Here is a 17,726-nt window from a genome sequence, read left to right as displayed (position 1 = left end):
GCAGGAGAAGATGAGGTGAGATGTCACAGTTCAAGCAATGAGGCAAGAAAAAAGGGGTGAGTTCCTCTTTCCTCTGCCCTTTGTTCTGTTCAGGCCCTTAACAGACTGAGTAATGCTCACCTACATTGGAGAGGGCAATTTACTTTACTGAGACCACTGATTGAAATACCAGTGTCATCCACAAACATTCTTACAGACACACTCAGAAACAGTGTTTCATCTGGGCATTCCATGGCCCACTCAGGTTAACACATAAAATTAACCATCACAGGAAGAAAAGGAAAGAATTGGATGTCAGTGCTTATGTAACCATCTTGCCCAGAAGTATAAAAGGTTTATATATATATATATATAAGGATTATATGAAGGATTTAAAAATGAAGATGACGAGATCAGATTTCCATTTTGGACAGCTCTCTGACTGTAGTGCCCATTAAAATTTGATATTCCTCAAAGCTCTTGCCTGTATTTTATCTTCTCACTTTACAGGTTCTCCTTGAGTGTTCATCTTGTGGCTTCTATTTCTATATCAGTATCCCCAGCTCAGACTTCCATGCTGGGCTCTAACCCTATATACCTAATTGCCAATTAAATATCTCTTCTTGGGTGATTCCCTGAAACCTCAAACACATGTCTAAAATTGAATTTGCCCTTTATTTCCTTCCCAAACTTTCTTGTGTTCTGTTCTATATCTGAAGTAAATGGTGTTTGGTGCCACCATCTTTTAATTTGACCGAATCATCTTGCCTTTTCTTTTTCTTGTATTCACGATACCCAATTTATCAGCAAGTACTATATATCCTGCCTACTGTATGTTGCTCTCAAGTCTATTCTCTTGCTTCCATACCTATTGCTTTTGTCTGTTATATCCTGTCTCACTAATTATTGCAGCAATCCCTTTATTTGCCTTCTTACCATCAGTCTTGTTTCCTGCCAAGGAATTCAACTGAAGCCTGAGTGATCTTTCTAAAGAAAGATCACTAATTGGATCTAATTGGATCACTAAAGACCTAATTGGATCATGTCATCCTCTGCTTAGAATTTCTCTGTGACCTTGCATTCAAGTACAAACTCTTTAAAATGAAACACAAGGCCCTATAGGATTTGGCATTTGTTTTTAATTTTTTGTTTTTAATTTTTTTGTTTTTAATTTATCTACTTATTTTTGGCTGTGTTGGGTCTTTGTTGCTGTGCATGGGCTTCTCTCTAGTTGTGGCGAGCGGGGGCTACCCTTCGTTGTGGTGCGCAGTCTTCTCATTGCGGTGGCTTCTCTTGTTGCGGAGCACGGGCTGTAGGCACGCGGGCTTCAGTAGTTGTGGCTTGCAGGCTCTAGAGCTCAGGCTCAGTAGTTGTGGCGCACGAGCTTAGCTGCCTCGTGGCATGTGGGATCTTCCCGGACCAGGGCTCGAACCCGTGTCCCCTGCCTTGGTAGGCGGATTCTTAACCACTGCACCACCAGGGAAGCCCCCTTGTCTACTTTTTTTAACCTCAACTTTCACCCCTCTAAACGCTCCCTACTCATATCAAGCTTCTTTCACTTTCCAGTCCTCATTATGTTGAAAACTAATATGAAAAATTAGGAAGATATTTCTATAATAAATATTTCAAATCCCCCTTTTAAAAATTTCTTTGACTCTCATATCTTCCACTTTTTATTCATTTTTTTCATATTAAAACTGTGTAGTATTTCAAAGGTAGAAGAAGGACCATTTGAGCTATCATCAGCAAGTATTGATTAACTGCATAATTATATTTAATATGATTTATTGGTCATTCACTTCATGGGTGCCATGGATCTCAAAAGTGAATCCATGAAGTGTCTGAGTCTCCTTCATGTTACATACACTGAAGTACAATACCAGTTCATAGATTTCAGAAAGAAGTTACATGTTGAGATGAGTCCTAACACAACCTCTAAGATAGCTAAGCTTTTAGTGATCTAATTGTAGAAATGGAAAATCTGGAAATTCAAATAAGATCCTTCCCCCAATAGTCAACTTTCAAAACATGTGAGCTAATTTTTACCTTAGAGATCACATAATCAGTATTTTTTGTTCTTTGACACAAATATAGTGGTTATATTTATAAAGTGCTCAATTGTAGAATGATGGTGTGCTCAGTTGAAGTCTGGAAACAAAAAGGTTATATTTACCAACAAAAACATTAGAGCTTTTTAAATGAAATTCACTTGTTTTGATGGGGAGTGAGCCTGGTAAAAATAGGAAGAGATTATTGGGGGCGGGGAGGGGTTGTGTTTAACTTTTAAAGATACACAGAATGCTCCATTCCTGTCTGCACTGAAATTTATCAAGATTTATAGGCAGACTAGAAATTGCTTCTCAGAGTGATTATACCTTTTTGAATATCACCTACTGATTTTACAGTAAAAGTCTAGGCTACAAAAGTTGAGAACCCAATTCATTTTACTTGACTCTGTTAAAAGTAGCATTATCAAGCATTTCGTGATGTTTCTCTCATATCATATTTTGGGCTGTCGTGAAGAAATAAACCTCCACTTGCTTTCATGATAGTAGACAATAAATTGACTGATATAATTCAGTTGAGAAGTTGAAAAATGCATTGAAAATAATGGGGCATAACATTGTAGGGTTAACATTTATTCATAGATGATACAATTAAATAGAACAGGCATTAACTTCAAGGTCAGTCAGTAAAGTAATAAAATTGAATATTTTAATTGAATTGTAATTGCTTCCCATTGATACATGCAAGTAAAGTAAAATAGATGTCAGCTCTGCAAATTATGGTTCTTCCTCCTAATTAATTTCTTAATTCTGCATGGAGTTATCCAGTGCCTAGGTCTTGTTGTGGGTTTATTCATCCACCCAGCTTCCATCAAGGAATGTCTGTAAGTCATGATTAAATGATTAGGTGTCAGGATTTATAGTAAATTTTTCTGCACTTTGAAGAAAATTTTGTTAGTAACTTAAAGTAGCTTATCTAGGTATTTGAATTAAATATACTTTAAATATACTTTATATTTATATAAACATTATTAAATGTTATCATCTCAATGATTATAAAGGTTTTCATAAGGGAGCTAGACACATTGAGACTCATATTCCACACCTGACTGATTCAGGAGGTAAACTGAACAGACTGTTAGGGTTTTGGTGAAGCACAGTTTATGTCCATTCATGACCCAGGCTTCACTAGAGGAGAGACACCTAAATTGAATGAATATAAAAAAGAAACATCTTTTTCAAGGACTAGGATAATTTGAAGCTTTTAGATAAAGTTGAATTGCATGGAAAAAGCCCATGAACCATTGTGGCTTTTTCATAGGCTTTTCACAGCCCCTCAAAAGGTTTTTACATAATATAGTTTTATATAAAATAAAATGGGAATGAAGACATTACAGAGATTAGGATAGAGATTTTCAAATTGTATTGAAATTGTATTGGGTCTAGATACTAGCATTTATTCAAAGAAAGAGAAGATTATGCCTTTGGACTGGCTGCATTTACCAGTTAAATAGCTACTGTTTAAAAATTGAAAATAAAATGAATATGTAAGATGGCTTTTAAAATTACTGAGGTGTGTTATATATTCATGTACTCTAAAGTGGTTCCATATAGTAGAATCATTTGAGAGCAAATATATTGGTATATTAGCATCTTTCTTTAGTTGAGTTTAAAAATATAATTGGGGCTTCCCTGGTGGCACAGTGGTGGAGAGTCCGCCTGCCGATGCAGGGGACAACGGGTTCGTGCCCCGGTCCGGGAAGATCCCACATGCCGCGGAGCGGCTGGGCCCGTGAGCCATGGCCGCAGGGCCTGCACGTCCGGAGCCTGTGCTCTGCAACGGGAGAGGCCACAACAGTGAGAGAGGCCCGCATACTGAAAAAAAAAAAAAAAAAAAAAAAAAATATATATATATATATATATATATATAATTGGATACTTGTTGATAAAACAAGTAAATTAAACTGAGAAGTTATTTATTTTGTCTAAGCTTTGTGTTAAATTTTAACTCAGACATTGACTTTATTATGTAAAATATTTCTCTCTAAAGCACTTAAAGCGTAAATCCAATGATAAATATATTTTATTGATAGTAATCTGACCCTGACTTTCCATTCTCAATTATGAAGGATCTGCAGTGTCAGAATTCTCTGTGCATATCATCTAGTTAGAAAATACCAAAACCAAAATACATGAGGTAAAGATTAACATCTTTGGGCTTCATAATTATAGATAAGCTAACAGGTTGGGGTTTTTTTTTTTATGTTAAACTGATCTGTTTCTCCAGATGCTTGTTTTAATTATCTTAATAATTGTCTTATTCCATTTAGAGAAATTAAATATCATACAGATTGTACATACAATGCTAAGATGTTTCTAAATGAAGAAACGTGAAAAAATGTGTAAGTGTAATTAATAAAATTAAATATTCAATCATCCATTATATTTATAAAAATAAGTTACAAAGACTTTTCATTTGCATATAGTCTAGTATTTATGGAAACATCAGTGTTTTAGGCAGTAAAAAATTTCTTGAGAAAAGTTCCATATCTGAGTGTATTCTAGGGTAGGATGAATAATCTTCCTACCGCATCGCTGACTAATATCATCCCACGTGTAATAGTATACCAATTTCGAAGAGATCTCGGAGATCAGGGTGGCTTCAGGCCATTGATTTCTCAAGGACAGGAGCTTGAATTGCTAGGAGTCTCTGGATCTTATCCAAGGAAATATTTTATAAAAACAATTTGAAATGCACATCTTATGGGCAGTGATCGTGAGGTCCCCAATGACTTGTCACTTTTTAATGAACAGAAAAATGGAAGCAAAGACAGATTGCACTTGCACAGGGTAACCAGCATCAGGAGAAAGTCATTACCAACTACAGTAGAACATGTTAGCCTGACCCAAATAGGTATTATTTACAGTGTTGATTTAAAGTAGAAAGATTCATTCAGAACAATATGTACATTATTGTATGGAATCTAGACAAGCAGTTTCATTATTAAAACTTATACATTTTTTGGAAAAGAATTATAGTCTATTTAAATAGTATCATCTCATGAGATAAGAACTCCTAAATCATTGTTTATGTGAAGATGCCTACCAAAATCACCAGACATAACCTCTGATAAATTTACAATGTGTCAAAATTGTTTATTTCTCAGTTCCCACATTTCCTTGGTTTTACACGTCCACTGGAATCATCTATTGATGTGTGTATGTGAAATATCCTTACTGATTGGCCTGCCCTGTGTGAAAGATCTAAATCGTCAGACCATGACTCGTAACAGCATCTCATCCTCACCAAACATGGTGCAGACCGTATTACCAAACTATAATGACTCATACATGCAGCTTATTTCATTATTAACTCTGAGAAAAAATGTGACTTTTATTTTAACTATTTTATAGTTTTACAATAATCTCCTAGTGAAATGATCTATAATGTGTTTCAGAAAAATATTTGAAAATCTTCCTTAAAGTTTTAAATTTCTATTTATTCTAATTGTTTTAGCTCCATAGAATTTTCAGTGCTTATCCTAGGAATAAATAAATTGAAAATATTTCTATGAATACACAAAAATCTTGAAATAATTTTACCAGGGTGTACTTCTGTGATGAATACAGATTCATGTGGAAAAAATGTGCCCAATGTGACTTATGTTTACATATTTTACTGACTGTCTTATCTAAAGGCAAGCCAAATTACTTTACTGCTACATCATGGAATGCAGCCATCTTTGAAATGAGATATTACAGCTATTTCTCTACTTTAACAGTTCAGAACTGGGGCATGATGATTTTGCAATGAATTAAAAGGCTGTAAGGAAAATGGGAAGATTGTTGGCTTGATCTTTCATTGCCCACCTGTATAAAATCACATGCTCTTAAATTCCTTTTCATGCCTTTTAGATAGGCATTTATTTACTCCCAAACCCTTATAGAGAACACAAAACATAAATTCTTAGGTTCAATCATGAGAGACTTTTTAAATGATTTTAATGATGTGTAGCCTGATGCTAAGTGCTAAGGTGATATTTATGTGCTATGTGACCAGTATATATGAGAATCAAGGAATTGGAAGGGTGGCTAAAAAATGACTTCCTGCCATGCTGGCCTTGTACATTCTTGCTCTGAGTTTTCCAAATTTCCATCCCAAACCATGGCAGTAATAGATGAATATATGAAGGAAAAGTATGAAAGAGCTGTGCTGGAAAGCATTATAAACATCTCTGTGAATTAAGAATGAATAGACATACAAAATAATCCAGAAATGAAGCTGTGGGGCTCTAATACAGAGGGTCAGGAAATAAGCAAAAGCAACTGGGAGATCACAGTCCTGTGGGGAAACAGACTGAAAGTGCCCCCTCTGAGGGAGAACCTCAAAGAGATAAAAATAAAACATCCATTAAAGAAAAAGCAGTCAATTAGAAAAATAAATTACTCAAAATGAAATAGCAGCAGTATGATGTGAAAAGTAAACAATTAGAAATTTGGGGTGAAACACAGAGTCATTTAAAAAACAAAATAGTGGGCAGAATAAACTCTAGATGAACCAAGTCAAAGACAGAATGAGTGAAGCAGAAAAAAATAATTCACCCAGAAGACAACATTGAAAGCTCAACTTAAAAATATGGAGGATAGGGCTTCCCTGGTGGCGCAGTGGTTGAAAGTCCGCCTGCCGATGCAGGGAACACGGGTTCGTGCCCCGGTCCGGGAAGATCCCACATGCCGCGGGGCGGCTGGGCCCGTGAGCCATGGCCGCTGAGCCTGCGCGTCCGGGGCCTGTGCTCCGCAAGGGGAGAGGCCACAACAGTGAGAGGCCCGCGTACTGCAAAAAAAAAAAAAAATACATAGGATAGATAGGTAGGAAAATAGCAATATTTGTGTAATAGATGTTTCAGAAAAAAAATAGAAGGCAGAAAAACAGTATTTACAGATATAATGGCTGAAAACTTAGGTTCGAAGAAAGATGAGTTTTGGAATTGAAAGTGCATAGTAGGTTCAGTGCAGTGTAAATAAAAATAGATACCTTGTGTTAAAATTATAGAATGTCATAGGTAAACTGAAAATTGTACTGTCTAGCACAGAGAAAATGAAGATTCCTTATATGGGAACCACTGTTTGACAGCGTAAATCTCATTAAGAACAACTAAAGCCTGAAGAAGTAATAATATATTACAACTAAACTGTTATGTGGTGGAGATAGAAAAATAGGACATTATCAGACAGGTAAAAACTAGGAGAGTTTACCACTCACAGATCTTCAGTGAAAAAATAAAGAATAGACTTAAGTCAGAAATAAATTGAATTCCAGGAGAAATGAATGACAAACAATGGTGAGCACAGACACTGTAAAATGTGTTCATAAGCTTACATTTTCTTGCCCAAAATGATGGAACTAAAATTTAACACAGTGATAACAACTTAAATGGTAAAACTTATTTAGTGTCTAGTTAAAAACATGCTAACTTGTTTTGGTCAAAAAGTTGCTAAATGGAATTCCCTGGCGGTCCAGTGGTCAGGCTGCTGGGCTTTCACTGCTGAGGGTGTGGGTTCAATCCCTGGTGGGGAACGAAGATCTTGTAAGCCTCACGGCATGGCTAAAAAAAAAAGAAAGATGCTAAACATAAATTCTTAGATTAAAAAAATTAAAAAATAAATTCTTAGATTTATATTTTAAGGTTCATAAATTCTTAGATATTTAATACTTTAGACTTAAATACTGTGGTTTTGAATGAATGTTAAAAATTACAAGTGATTACTGGAAGAGTAGAAATTCAGTCTACAGCTTTCTTTTTTTTATTTTTCAGATTAACATGCATTTATTCACTAAATATTTCTTGAAAGCTTACACTTGAAAGTGTTCCAGGCACTGTACTAAGATGAGACCAATGAAGAGGATCACATTTTTAAAAAAGTTTTTATTGGAGTATAGTTGCTTTACAATGTTGTATTAGTTTCTGCTGTACAGCAAAGTGAATCAGCTATACGTATACATATATCCCCTCTTTTTTGGATTTCCTTCTCCTTTAGGTCACCACAGAGCACTGAGTAGAGTTCCCTGTGCTGTACAGTAGGTTCTCATTATCTATTTTATACATAATATCAATAGTGTATGTATACTGGGAGATTGGGATTGACGTATATAGTCTACAGCTTTCTAATCAGCAGAGAAAACAGACAAAATATCCTTTTTGATCCAGTATGAGGCAGAAAGTGGCAAAGGAAAAAAAATATATATAAAGTTTAATGTAACAAAAAGTACACAATAAGGTGATGGAAACAGGTCCAGACAAAAAAAAAATTGTAAAATATAAAAAATTTAAAATCAGTTCTTTGAATTTGTATTTATAAGATAGGATAAAAAATTTCAAAACCCAGTTATATGTATATCAGAAAGACGTTAACAAAAGAAAGCTGGTGTTGTAATGTTGATAAATAGAATATATGATAAAAGTCATATGTGGAGATCAAAAGCTCACTACTTCTTGATAAAGGAATAATCCTCTCAAGGAGTTTTAGAAATTATGAATTTGTGTCCATAACAACACACCTCTCAAATGTATAAAACAAAACTTTCAATTATAAGAAATTATTAAAACCAAAATCATAATGGGAGGTTTTAACCACCTCTTTATTTGAAACTGATGGTTCATGGAAACCAAATATTAGTAAGGTCATAGAAATATGAACAGCAGAATTAACAAGATCATAATTTTTTATGTTTAGGTATAAAATCTTACTTTGCTTTCAGCAAATCCACTTTCCAAGTACAAATGGGGCATTTATAAAATTTAATCATTTATAAGTCACAAACGAGCTTCACCAAATTTTGAAGAATTATCATATAAAGACTACAGTCTTGACCATATGCAATTAAGTTAGAAGACAACAAAAAGTAGTGAAAGTAAACAAACATGTTTTGACACTTACAAGAGTGTCAAAAATGGATGGACCAGAGCCATAGTAATTACTATAAGTAAATCTCATTAACAATGTGAACTGAAAAAAATAAGTAAAAAGTTATCATTCGTGTTAAAATTTGATATACATGAACAATAATAAATATTGTTTTGGATATGTACATTTGTAGTAAAATTATAAAAGCATAGTTGGGAAATAACATACCAACTTCAAAAGACTGAAGGCTAGGGAAAATAGATTGATTAAGGGTAGATACACTGTGAGATTCTATTATGTTGGTGGTGTTTAAAGAAAAGTTATGGAGGAAATAGGGAAAGATGTTAATGCTTATTAAATCTGGGTGGTGATTACATAGATGCTTGTCTCAAATATTTTATTTACCTACTCATTTTAAACATTGAATTGCAAAGGTTGCAAGGGTTGACAGGAATAAAGGAACTGGACAAAGTCAACAATTAGTTCATCAAGTGTTTACCCAGCCAATTGAAATTTTGATTTTAATGAATGCATCTTGAGAATAAGATTGCTGTGAAAGGAGTCAAATAATCCATCTAGTGCTAGTGCTCTGAGTTGTTTCCTTTGGGATTAAAATTAAAATTTAATTTAATATCAGTAGGAGAAGAATCCTTAATCTTTATCTGACTTCCCTTTTATTATTCTGCATGTGATTATAAGAAATATCATGTTACAAAGAAGGCATTTGACTAGAAAAAGAAAATTATTAATCAGTTTGTATAATTAATAAGCTGATTGGTTTAAACCAATAATCAATAAAAATAGCCTATTTAAATGAACCTAAGCCTAATACATGTATTATGGATGTAAATAGCTAAAATGAATTCATTCCTTTCATAGCTGACTTGTGGCATGTGATTTTTTTCCTGGCAGGTTAGTTTTGGAATGTGGGAAGAGTTCCTGTTGTCCACAGTAGTCTACCTATACCCCATCACCCACATAAACTCTGCTATTATATCATTTGAACATCTTTATCAGAGATTATGCAAATGCTGTTGGTACTATGATGATTTTTCAGAGTGTTTCTGTTTTTTCTTGGAAAACACTGTCACACAAGTGGTCATTGAAATGAGCTGTCATTTAATTTGGTAATAGTTATTTGTGTCCATATGCTACTAAGTGAATTAATTATATAGGCATACAGTTTATGACTCTTTTATTTTCTACTTTTATTCTCCAAATAAGTTTGAAACAGATAAAATAGAAATGTCAGAAAATTCTCGCTGTTGTCCATGAGTAAAAAATAATAATAATAATTAAAATACCAAGGATTTAAATTTCATATCTTTGAAATGATACTTTTTTTTCCATCCTAATTACAATTCCTCATAAATGAAAAAGGGATTGAAACAATGTGTCTGGTAGTTGATGAAGTGCAATTGAAATGAATTGGAATGAAACTTATTTTTCAGGAGCAAGAAAACCAGTTACCCAAGGGCAATAGAAAAGTAAATACTAGTAAGGTACATTTTGCCTTAAAATACACATACACTAGTTTCCTAGGCAAGGAGGAGCCAAGGGAAGGGAAACGTGTCTTTAAACCTCCATTTTAATCGTTATCTAAAAAAAAATTTAACCTTTCTTGGCAGGTTTAGATCCAGATAAACATCTTGGAAAAACCCTGGACCAAATGGAGCCTTATCTCTTAGAGGTAAGAATTTATACTATTTCTCAAAATATAGGCATCTAAAGCAGGAAAATAAATAATGCCATGATATAATGATTATACAATCAATTTTTAGAAAAACTCAGATACATTGATGATACAGTTTTATGAAAAAATTAAACCTCTAGTGGATATGAAAGTATGTTTAAAATTAATTACAAAAGTTATGTCAGCTCGTTGAGCTCACTGAAAGAGTAAGTAAACTATACCTAAAAGGAAATTGTTCTGTCAAGAAGTTTACTTTTGGGCTTCCCTGGTGGCGCAGTGGTTGAGAGTCCACCTGCTGATGCAGGGGACACGGGTTCGTGCCCCGGTCCGGGAAAATCCCACATGCCGCGGAGCGGCTGGGCCCGTGAGCCGTGGCCGCTGAGCCTGCGCATCCAGAGCCTGTGCTCCGCAAGGGGAGAGGCCACAACAGTGAGAGGCCCGCATACCGCCAAAATAAATAAATAAGTTTACTTTTATTAAAATTGACATTGTTAAGTACTATACAGTACCTGATAGTCTCCATCAGTACCTAATCAGGTGCATTTCCATCAGAAATGTGAGTGGAAACTTCCTTTAGAGATTATCTAATCTAACCTCTTCTTTTTTACCAATTAGGAAATTAATTTGCAGAGTAGTAAATAAATTATCCCAAGGCTTCAAATTACAATTATTTAACCCTTATCATTGTTAAATCTTGAATGTGTTCTAAATATTAAAGAAAGGTTTTGTTATTTTTACTCTTTTCTATTAATTGTATTATATTTTATTAGAATTGGGGTCAAATGTTATGATTAGTATGACAATGCTAAATTAGCTAGAATAGTGTAATTATTAGAATTTTTTTAAATTTTACAATCATGGTAGAAAATCACCCTACTTCTGTGACAGAAGTGAACTCCTCTATTATCATTTTTCCCTCCCATGTTCTTCATCAAAATTGTCTCTGGACATTGTTAATACCATTGCTGTGATATGAACTGTTAGCAGGTGTACTCTTCACTAACTGTATAGATTTCACATCTTCTTTCAGACTTATTTGTATTTGATTATTTTATGGCTTATCAATATGTACCAAATGCTTAGAAATCCCTAAAATGCTAATTCCTTCTTTTATTAAGCATTATTAAGCATCTAATATGTGCCAGGGAAATAGTAATGATTAAAATTAAAATGCAATGCTTATATAATTGTGACAAATTATATTTGATTTCTAGATAATTTGGTGTCATTTATTTAAGTCTATCTGATGGACATGATTGCTTTCCATGCCCTTCTGATAGGACTCTTCTCAAAGCAGTTTGTTCTGTGGCCAACATATCTATGTTCACATCTATTCACTACCATCAGACTAAATTTTGTTTCTGCAAAAACAATGTGTAGATAAATAATGAAATTAAATTTATGAGGGTGAAAGAAAGAGAACTTCGGAAATGGGAGACTGGAGCTTTGGCAAAAGAGCTTTTGTAAGCTGCTTCTAAAATTTGAAGTGAGTTCTGGTTTCAAGAATGTAGGGATTCTTTGTAGAAAAGGTTAAAGTTTTAGGATTGCCATGATGTTGATTGTGAATTAACCTGTATGTTATCATATATGTTTAAACACAAAAATGCAGAAATTATTTTATTCAACTTCAGCAAGTTCCTCACATGACCTGGAAATCTTACATTTCATTAGAAAAATAATCTACCCATTCTCTATAATGGTAATTTTATTCCTTCTCCGCTCCTCAAATTTCAGATCCCTTCATATTTTCTCCTCACAACGAGAGGATGACTTGTTTCTTCCTTCACAGAAAAAATAGAAATCATCATCCTGGGAATCCCTCCACCTCTTAGCACCACTCCTTCTAACTGATGCGCACTTACACCTATCCTTGCTTGCTGTGATGGGGAGAAGTGTCCTTCATCCAGTCTATGGCTAATCCACTCTCTGTGCTCTAGATGCCATTAGCATCTGCCTTCTTAGAGACCTTGCAATCAACCCTCCCCCTCCAGTATCTTCCTCCTCTCTCTCTTTATGGTCTTCTTCACATCACTGTTGAAACATTCCACCATCTCTCCCATCCTAAAGATTCCCTCTCTCTACTCTAGGTATTTCTCTAGCGACCTCTCTTTATTCTTTGCTTCAAAACCAAAAATTTCAGAAGTGTTATCTGTATTCATAGTACTTCTTCGCGTCTCAGACATCTCATATACCTAGCGTCTTACTTATTTTTCCACCTCTAAATGCGTACAGCTCTAATCAAGATCACCCATGATCTCCAGTTTTACCAAACCCAACAGACACTTCTCATTCCTTATTTGACAGTTATAAACATTTCTTCTTGAAATGCTTATACCGGCATTCGTGATGCCACACTTTCCTAGGTTTTCTCCTTTGCTTCTGGACACTCTTAGTCTCTTTTGCTAGTTCCTATTCTCATCTCCATTTTCAGTCTACAGACTTCCTGGGTGATCTCAGTCACTCACATGACTTTAATTACTAGCTCTATTCTGATAACTCCCAAATATTTCTAGCCTAGATTTCTCTGCCTAATTCTAGTGCCCAAAGGCACTGCAAATTAAATCTCTCCAAACTTGATTGTGGGCTTTATATCTATCATTTTTTGCCATTCCCTTTGTCATCGCCTTAATTCAGATGCCTGTCACTTCAAGCCTAGAGTATTACTGATACCTCCAAATTTGCTTCTATTTTCCATTTTATTTCTCAAAGAATTTATTTTGCTACTGCCTCAAGATCATTGTTCGAATATATTCTACTGTAATTGTGTCACTCACTTCAAAACTTTACATGAGTCCCCATTGCCTACAGGCTAAAATCCAAATTCTTTACACTCCTCTCCCTCACCTACTCTATCCAACCCATTAACATGATCTTGTCTATTCTATCTCCAGAATATATTCCAAATCCAAGCACTTCTCACTGCCTCTGCTCCTACCACCAGACCATAATCATCTCTTATCTGGAATACTCCATCAACCCCCAACTGGTCTGCTTACTTCTGTCATTGCCCTGTTATGATCCATTATTCATACAGATGCCAGAGTGATTTTTTTTAAAGTGTAAATCAGATATATCACTATTTTGTTTAAAGTTTCAGTGGTTTTTCATTTCAATTAGAATAACATCCAAACTCCTGTGAGATCACAACCACTGAGACCCTGTATGATGAGCATTTTATCAATCTTTTGTCTCGTTTTCTCCCAGTCTAACTCACTCACTGACCCATAGCCACATATGCCTCTTTTATTACTTAAGCACACTTTATTTACCCTTTTTTTCCTTAAGACTTTCCTCTGCTTGAGGGTTTTTTTTCCTCAGACCATCGCATGGTTAATGCTTTCTCATAATATGACAGCTCAAATGCTACTTTCTCAGTTCAAAAGCTCTCCCTGACTACCCTAGCTAAAGTAGGTCTCCTCAAATTATTTTATTTGTTTCTCTGTCTACATGTATATTTTCTGTTGCCTCTCCTCTTACTCCACTAGAATGTAAGCTCCAATAATATTATCAAGATTTTGGCAAAAACATGAGTTCTTTAGTTCTTTCATTCATTTGTTTGTTCTGTCTGTCCATTCATCGCTCTCATCTTTAAATTATTTAACACTTATTGAGGACCTGTTATGTGACAGATGCTGTGGTGAGCACTAAATATACATGATGAATTAAGTAAACAAGATCCTTGTTCTTGAGGAGTTTACAATCTGCTACTGCTGTTTTCAGACCTGAGAGGAAAACTGGGGACCTTGTTAAAAATGCCTATACTCTTTTCCCATTCCAAGAAATTTCAGTTCTGAAGGACCAGGAATTTGACCTTTAAATAAGCACAAGGTAATTTTGACATAATGATCAAATGTATAATCTTCTAGTTCCTCAATACCAACAACATACTTCAAGTTCTATCTTTCTAGATTTCTCTGAAAGAGTGTATGCTAGCAAACAGAATCCAACAGCACATTAAAAGGATCATACACCACGATCAAGTGGGGTTTATTCCAGGAATGCAAGGATTCTTCAATATACGCAAATCAATCGTGATACACCATATTAACAAATTGAAGGAGAGAAACCATATGATCATCTCAATAGATGCAGAGAAAGCTTTTGACAAAATTCAACACCAATTTATGATAAAAACCCTGCAGAAAGTAGGCATAGAGGGAAATTTCCTCAACATAATAAAGGCCGTATATGACAAACCCACAGCCAACATCGTCCTCAATGGTGAAAAACTGAAACTGTTTCCACTAAGATCAGGAACAAGACAAGGTTGCCCACTCTCACCACTCTTATTCAACATAGTTTTGGAAGTTTTAGCCACAGCCATCAGAGAAGAAAAGGAAATAAAAGGAATCCAAATTGGAAAAGAAGAAGTAAAGCTGTCACTGTGTGCAGATGACATAACACTATACTTAGAGAATCCCAAAGATGCTACCAGAAAGCTACTAGAGCTAATCAATGAATTTGGTAAAGTAGCAGGATACAAAATCAATGCACAGAAATCTCTGGCATTCCTATACACTAATGATGAAAAATCTGAAAGTGAAATCAAGAAAACACTCCCATTTACCATTGCAACAAAAAGAATAAAATATCTAGGAGTAAACCTACCTAAGGAGACAAAAGACCTGTATGCAGAAAATTATAAGACACTGATGAAAGAAATTAAAGGTGATACAAATAGATGGAGAGATATACCATGTTCTTGGATTGGAAGAATCAACATTGTGAAAATGACTCTACTACCCAAAGCAATCTACAGATTCAATGCAATCCCTCTCAAACTACCACTGGTATTTTTCACAGAACTAGCACAAAAAATTTCACGATTTGTATGGAAACACAAAAGACCCCGAATAGCCAAAGCAATCTTGAGAATGAAAAATGGAGCTGGAGGAATCAGGCTACCTGACTTTAGACTATACTACAAAGCTGCAGTAATCAAGACAGTATGATACTGGCACAAAAACAGAAATATAGATAAATGGAACAGGATAGAAAGCCCAGAGATAAACCCACACACATATGGTCACCTTATCTTTGATAAAGGAGGCAGGAATGTACAGTGGAGAAAGGACAGCCTCATCAATAAGTGGTGCTGGGAAAACTGGACAGGTACATGTAAACGTATAAGATTAGATCACTCCCTAACACCATACACAAAAATAAGCTTAAAATGGATTAAAGACCTAACTGTAAGGCCAGAAACTATCAAAATCTTAGAGGAAAACATAGGCAGAACACTCTATGACATAAATCACAGCAAGATCCTTTTTGACCCACCTCCTAGAGAAATGGAAATAAAAATAAACAAATGGGACCTAATGAAACTTCAAAGCTTTTGTACAGCAAAGGAAACCATAAACAAGACCAAAAGAAAACCCTCAGAATGGGAGAAAATATTTGCAAATGAAGCAACTGACAAAGGATTAATCTCCAAAATTTATAAGCAGCTCATGCAGCTCAATAACAAAAACACAAACAACCCAATCCAAAAATGGGCAGAAGACCTAAACAGACATTTCTCCAAAGAAGATATACAGACTGCCAACAAACACATGAAAGAATGCTCAACATCATTAATCATTAGAGAAATGCAAATCAAAACTACAATGAAATATCATCTCACACCAGTCAGAATGGCCATCATCAAAAAATCTAGAAACAATAAATGCTGGAGAGGGTGTGGAGAAAAGGGAACACTCTTGCACTGCTGGTGGGAATGTGAATTGGTACAGCCACTATGGAGAACAGTATGGAGGTTCCTTAAAAAACTACAAATAGAACTACCATATGACCCAGCAATCCCACTACTGGGCATATACCCTGAGAAAACCATAATTCAAAAAGAGTCATGTACCCAAATGTTCATTGCAGCTCTGTTTACAATAGCCAGGAGATGGAAACAACCTAAGTGTCCATCATCGGATGAATGGATAAAGAAGATGTGGCACATATATACAATGGAATATTACTCAGCCTTAAAAAGAAACGAAATTGAGCTATTTGTAATGAGGTGGATAGACCTAGAGTCTGTCATACAGAGTGAAGTAAGTCAGAAAGAGAAAGACAAATAACATATGCTAACACATATATATGGAATTTAAGATAAAAATAATGTCTTGAAGAACCTAGGGGTAAGACAGGAATAAAGACAGACCTATTAGAGAATGGATTTGAGGATATGGGGAAGGGGAAGGGGAAGCTGTGACAAAGTGAGAGAGTGGCATGGACATATATACACTACCAAACGTAAAATACATAGCTAGTGGGAAGCAGCCGCATAGCACAGGGAGATCAGCTCCGTGCTTTGTGACCACTTAGAGGGGTGGGATAGGGAGGGTGGGAGGGAGGGAGACCCAAGAGGGAAGAGATATGGGAACATATGTATATGTATAAGTGATTCACTTTGTTATAAAGCAGAAACTAACACACCATTGTAAAGTAATTATACTCCAATAAAGATGTAAAAAAAAAAAACAGTATATGCCTTGTTTATGTGTTGGGAGGGAGAGATATAAAGCAGAATTTTATTTATTTTATGCAAATCAAACATTCATTTATGGAAATGAAAGATTAGCATATGCCTTACTTATGAACCTGTCACTCCTTGCTCTACAGCTTTTGATGACTCCTATTCGCTATAGAACAAAGTCCAAACTGCTTAGTATATACTTTAAGGCCCTCTTTTATCTGGTTTTAACCTACTTCCCTAGGCTGATATTTACCACCCACTCCTCCCACGTCCAGGAATCTTATGCTCTGGTCTCTTGGACTGATTTCTACTCCTGTTCCCTTGGACCTCCTGATATTTCGTACTCCACTGGGACCTTACTCCTTTCCACTTTCTCTGTCCTTTGACTATTAGTCTCAGATGCTCACCAGTCTTCCCATAAGGTTTTCTCCATTTTACCCGAAGGACTTAATCTCTTGGAGTGTATGCCTTCCACTCACTCCTGAATTTCTGAATACTTCTTAGCTTCCTCTTGGGGCTTCCGATTATATTCCACCCCTTATATATTGTGGTTCCATCCATAGCCATATTTATGGTGATATTAAATACCTACGTGACTTCAAGTACCAATTTTTTTTTTTTTTTTTTTTTTTGCGGTACGCGGGCCTCTCACTGTTGTGGCCTCTCCCGT

At 35.3% G+C, this 17,726-nt stretch overlaps 1 protein-coding gene across 1 annotated transcript in view; it reads left to right on the top strand.

Annotated features, from left to right (window-relative positions):
• Positions 1-17,726, top strand: part of DPH6 (diphthamine biosynthesis 6) — a 179,031-nt gene that overhangs the window by 131,852 nt on the left and 29,453 nt on the right. The window contains exon 6 of the mRNA XM_067742384.1: positions 10,520-10,581. Coding sequence (XP_067598485.1) covers positions 10,520-10,581 — 62 coding nt within the window. The remainder of the gene's footprint in view (positions 1-10,519; positions 10,582-17,726) is intronic.

This window comes from Pseudorca crassidens, chromosome 1 (assembly GCF_039906515.1).
Source record: "Pseudorca crassidens isolate mPseCra1 chromosome 1, mPseCra1.hap1, whole genome shotgun sequence".
Taxonomy (NCBI): Eukaryota; Metazoa; Chordata; class Mammalia; order Artiodactyla; family Delphinidae; genus Pseudorca; species Pseudorca crassidens.
This window is presented reverse-complemented; position numbering and strand designations above follow the sequence as displayed.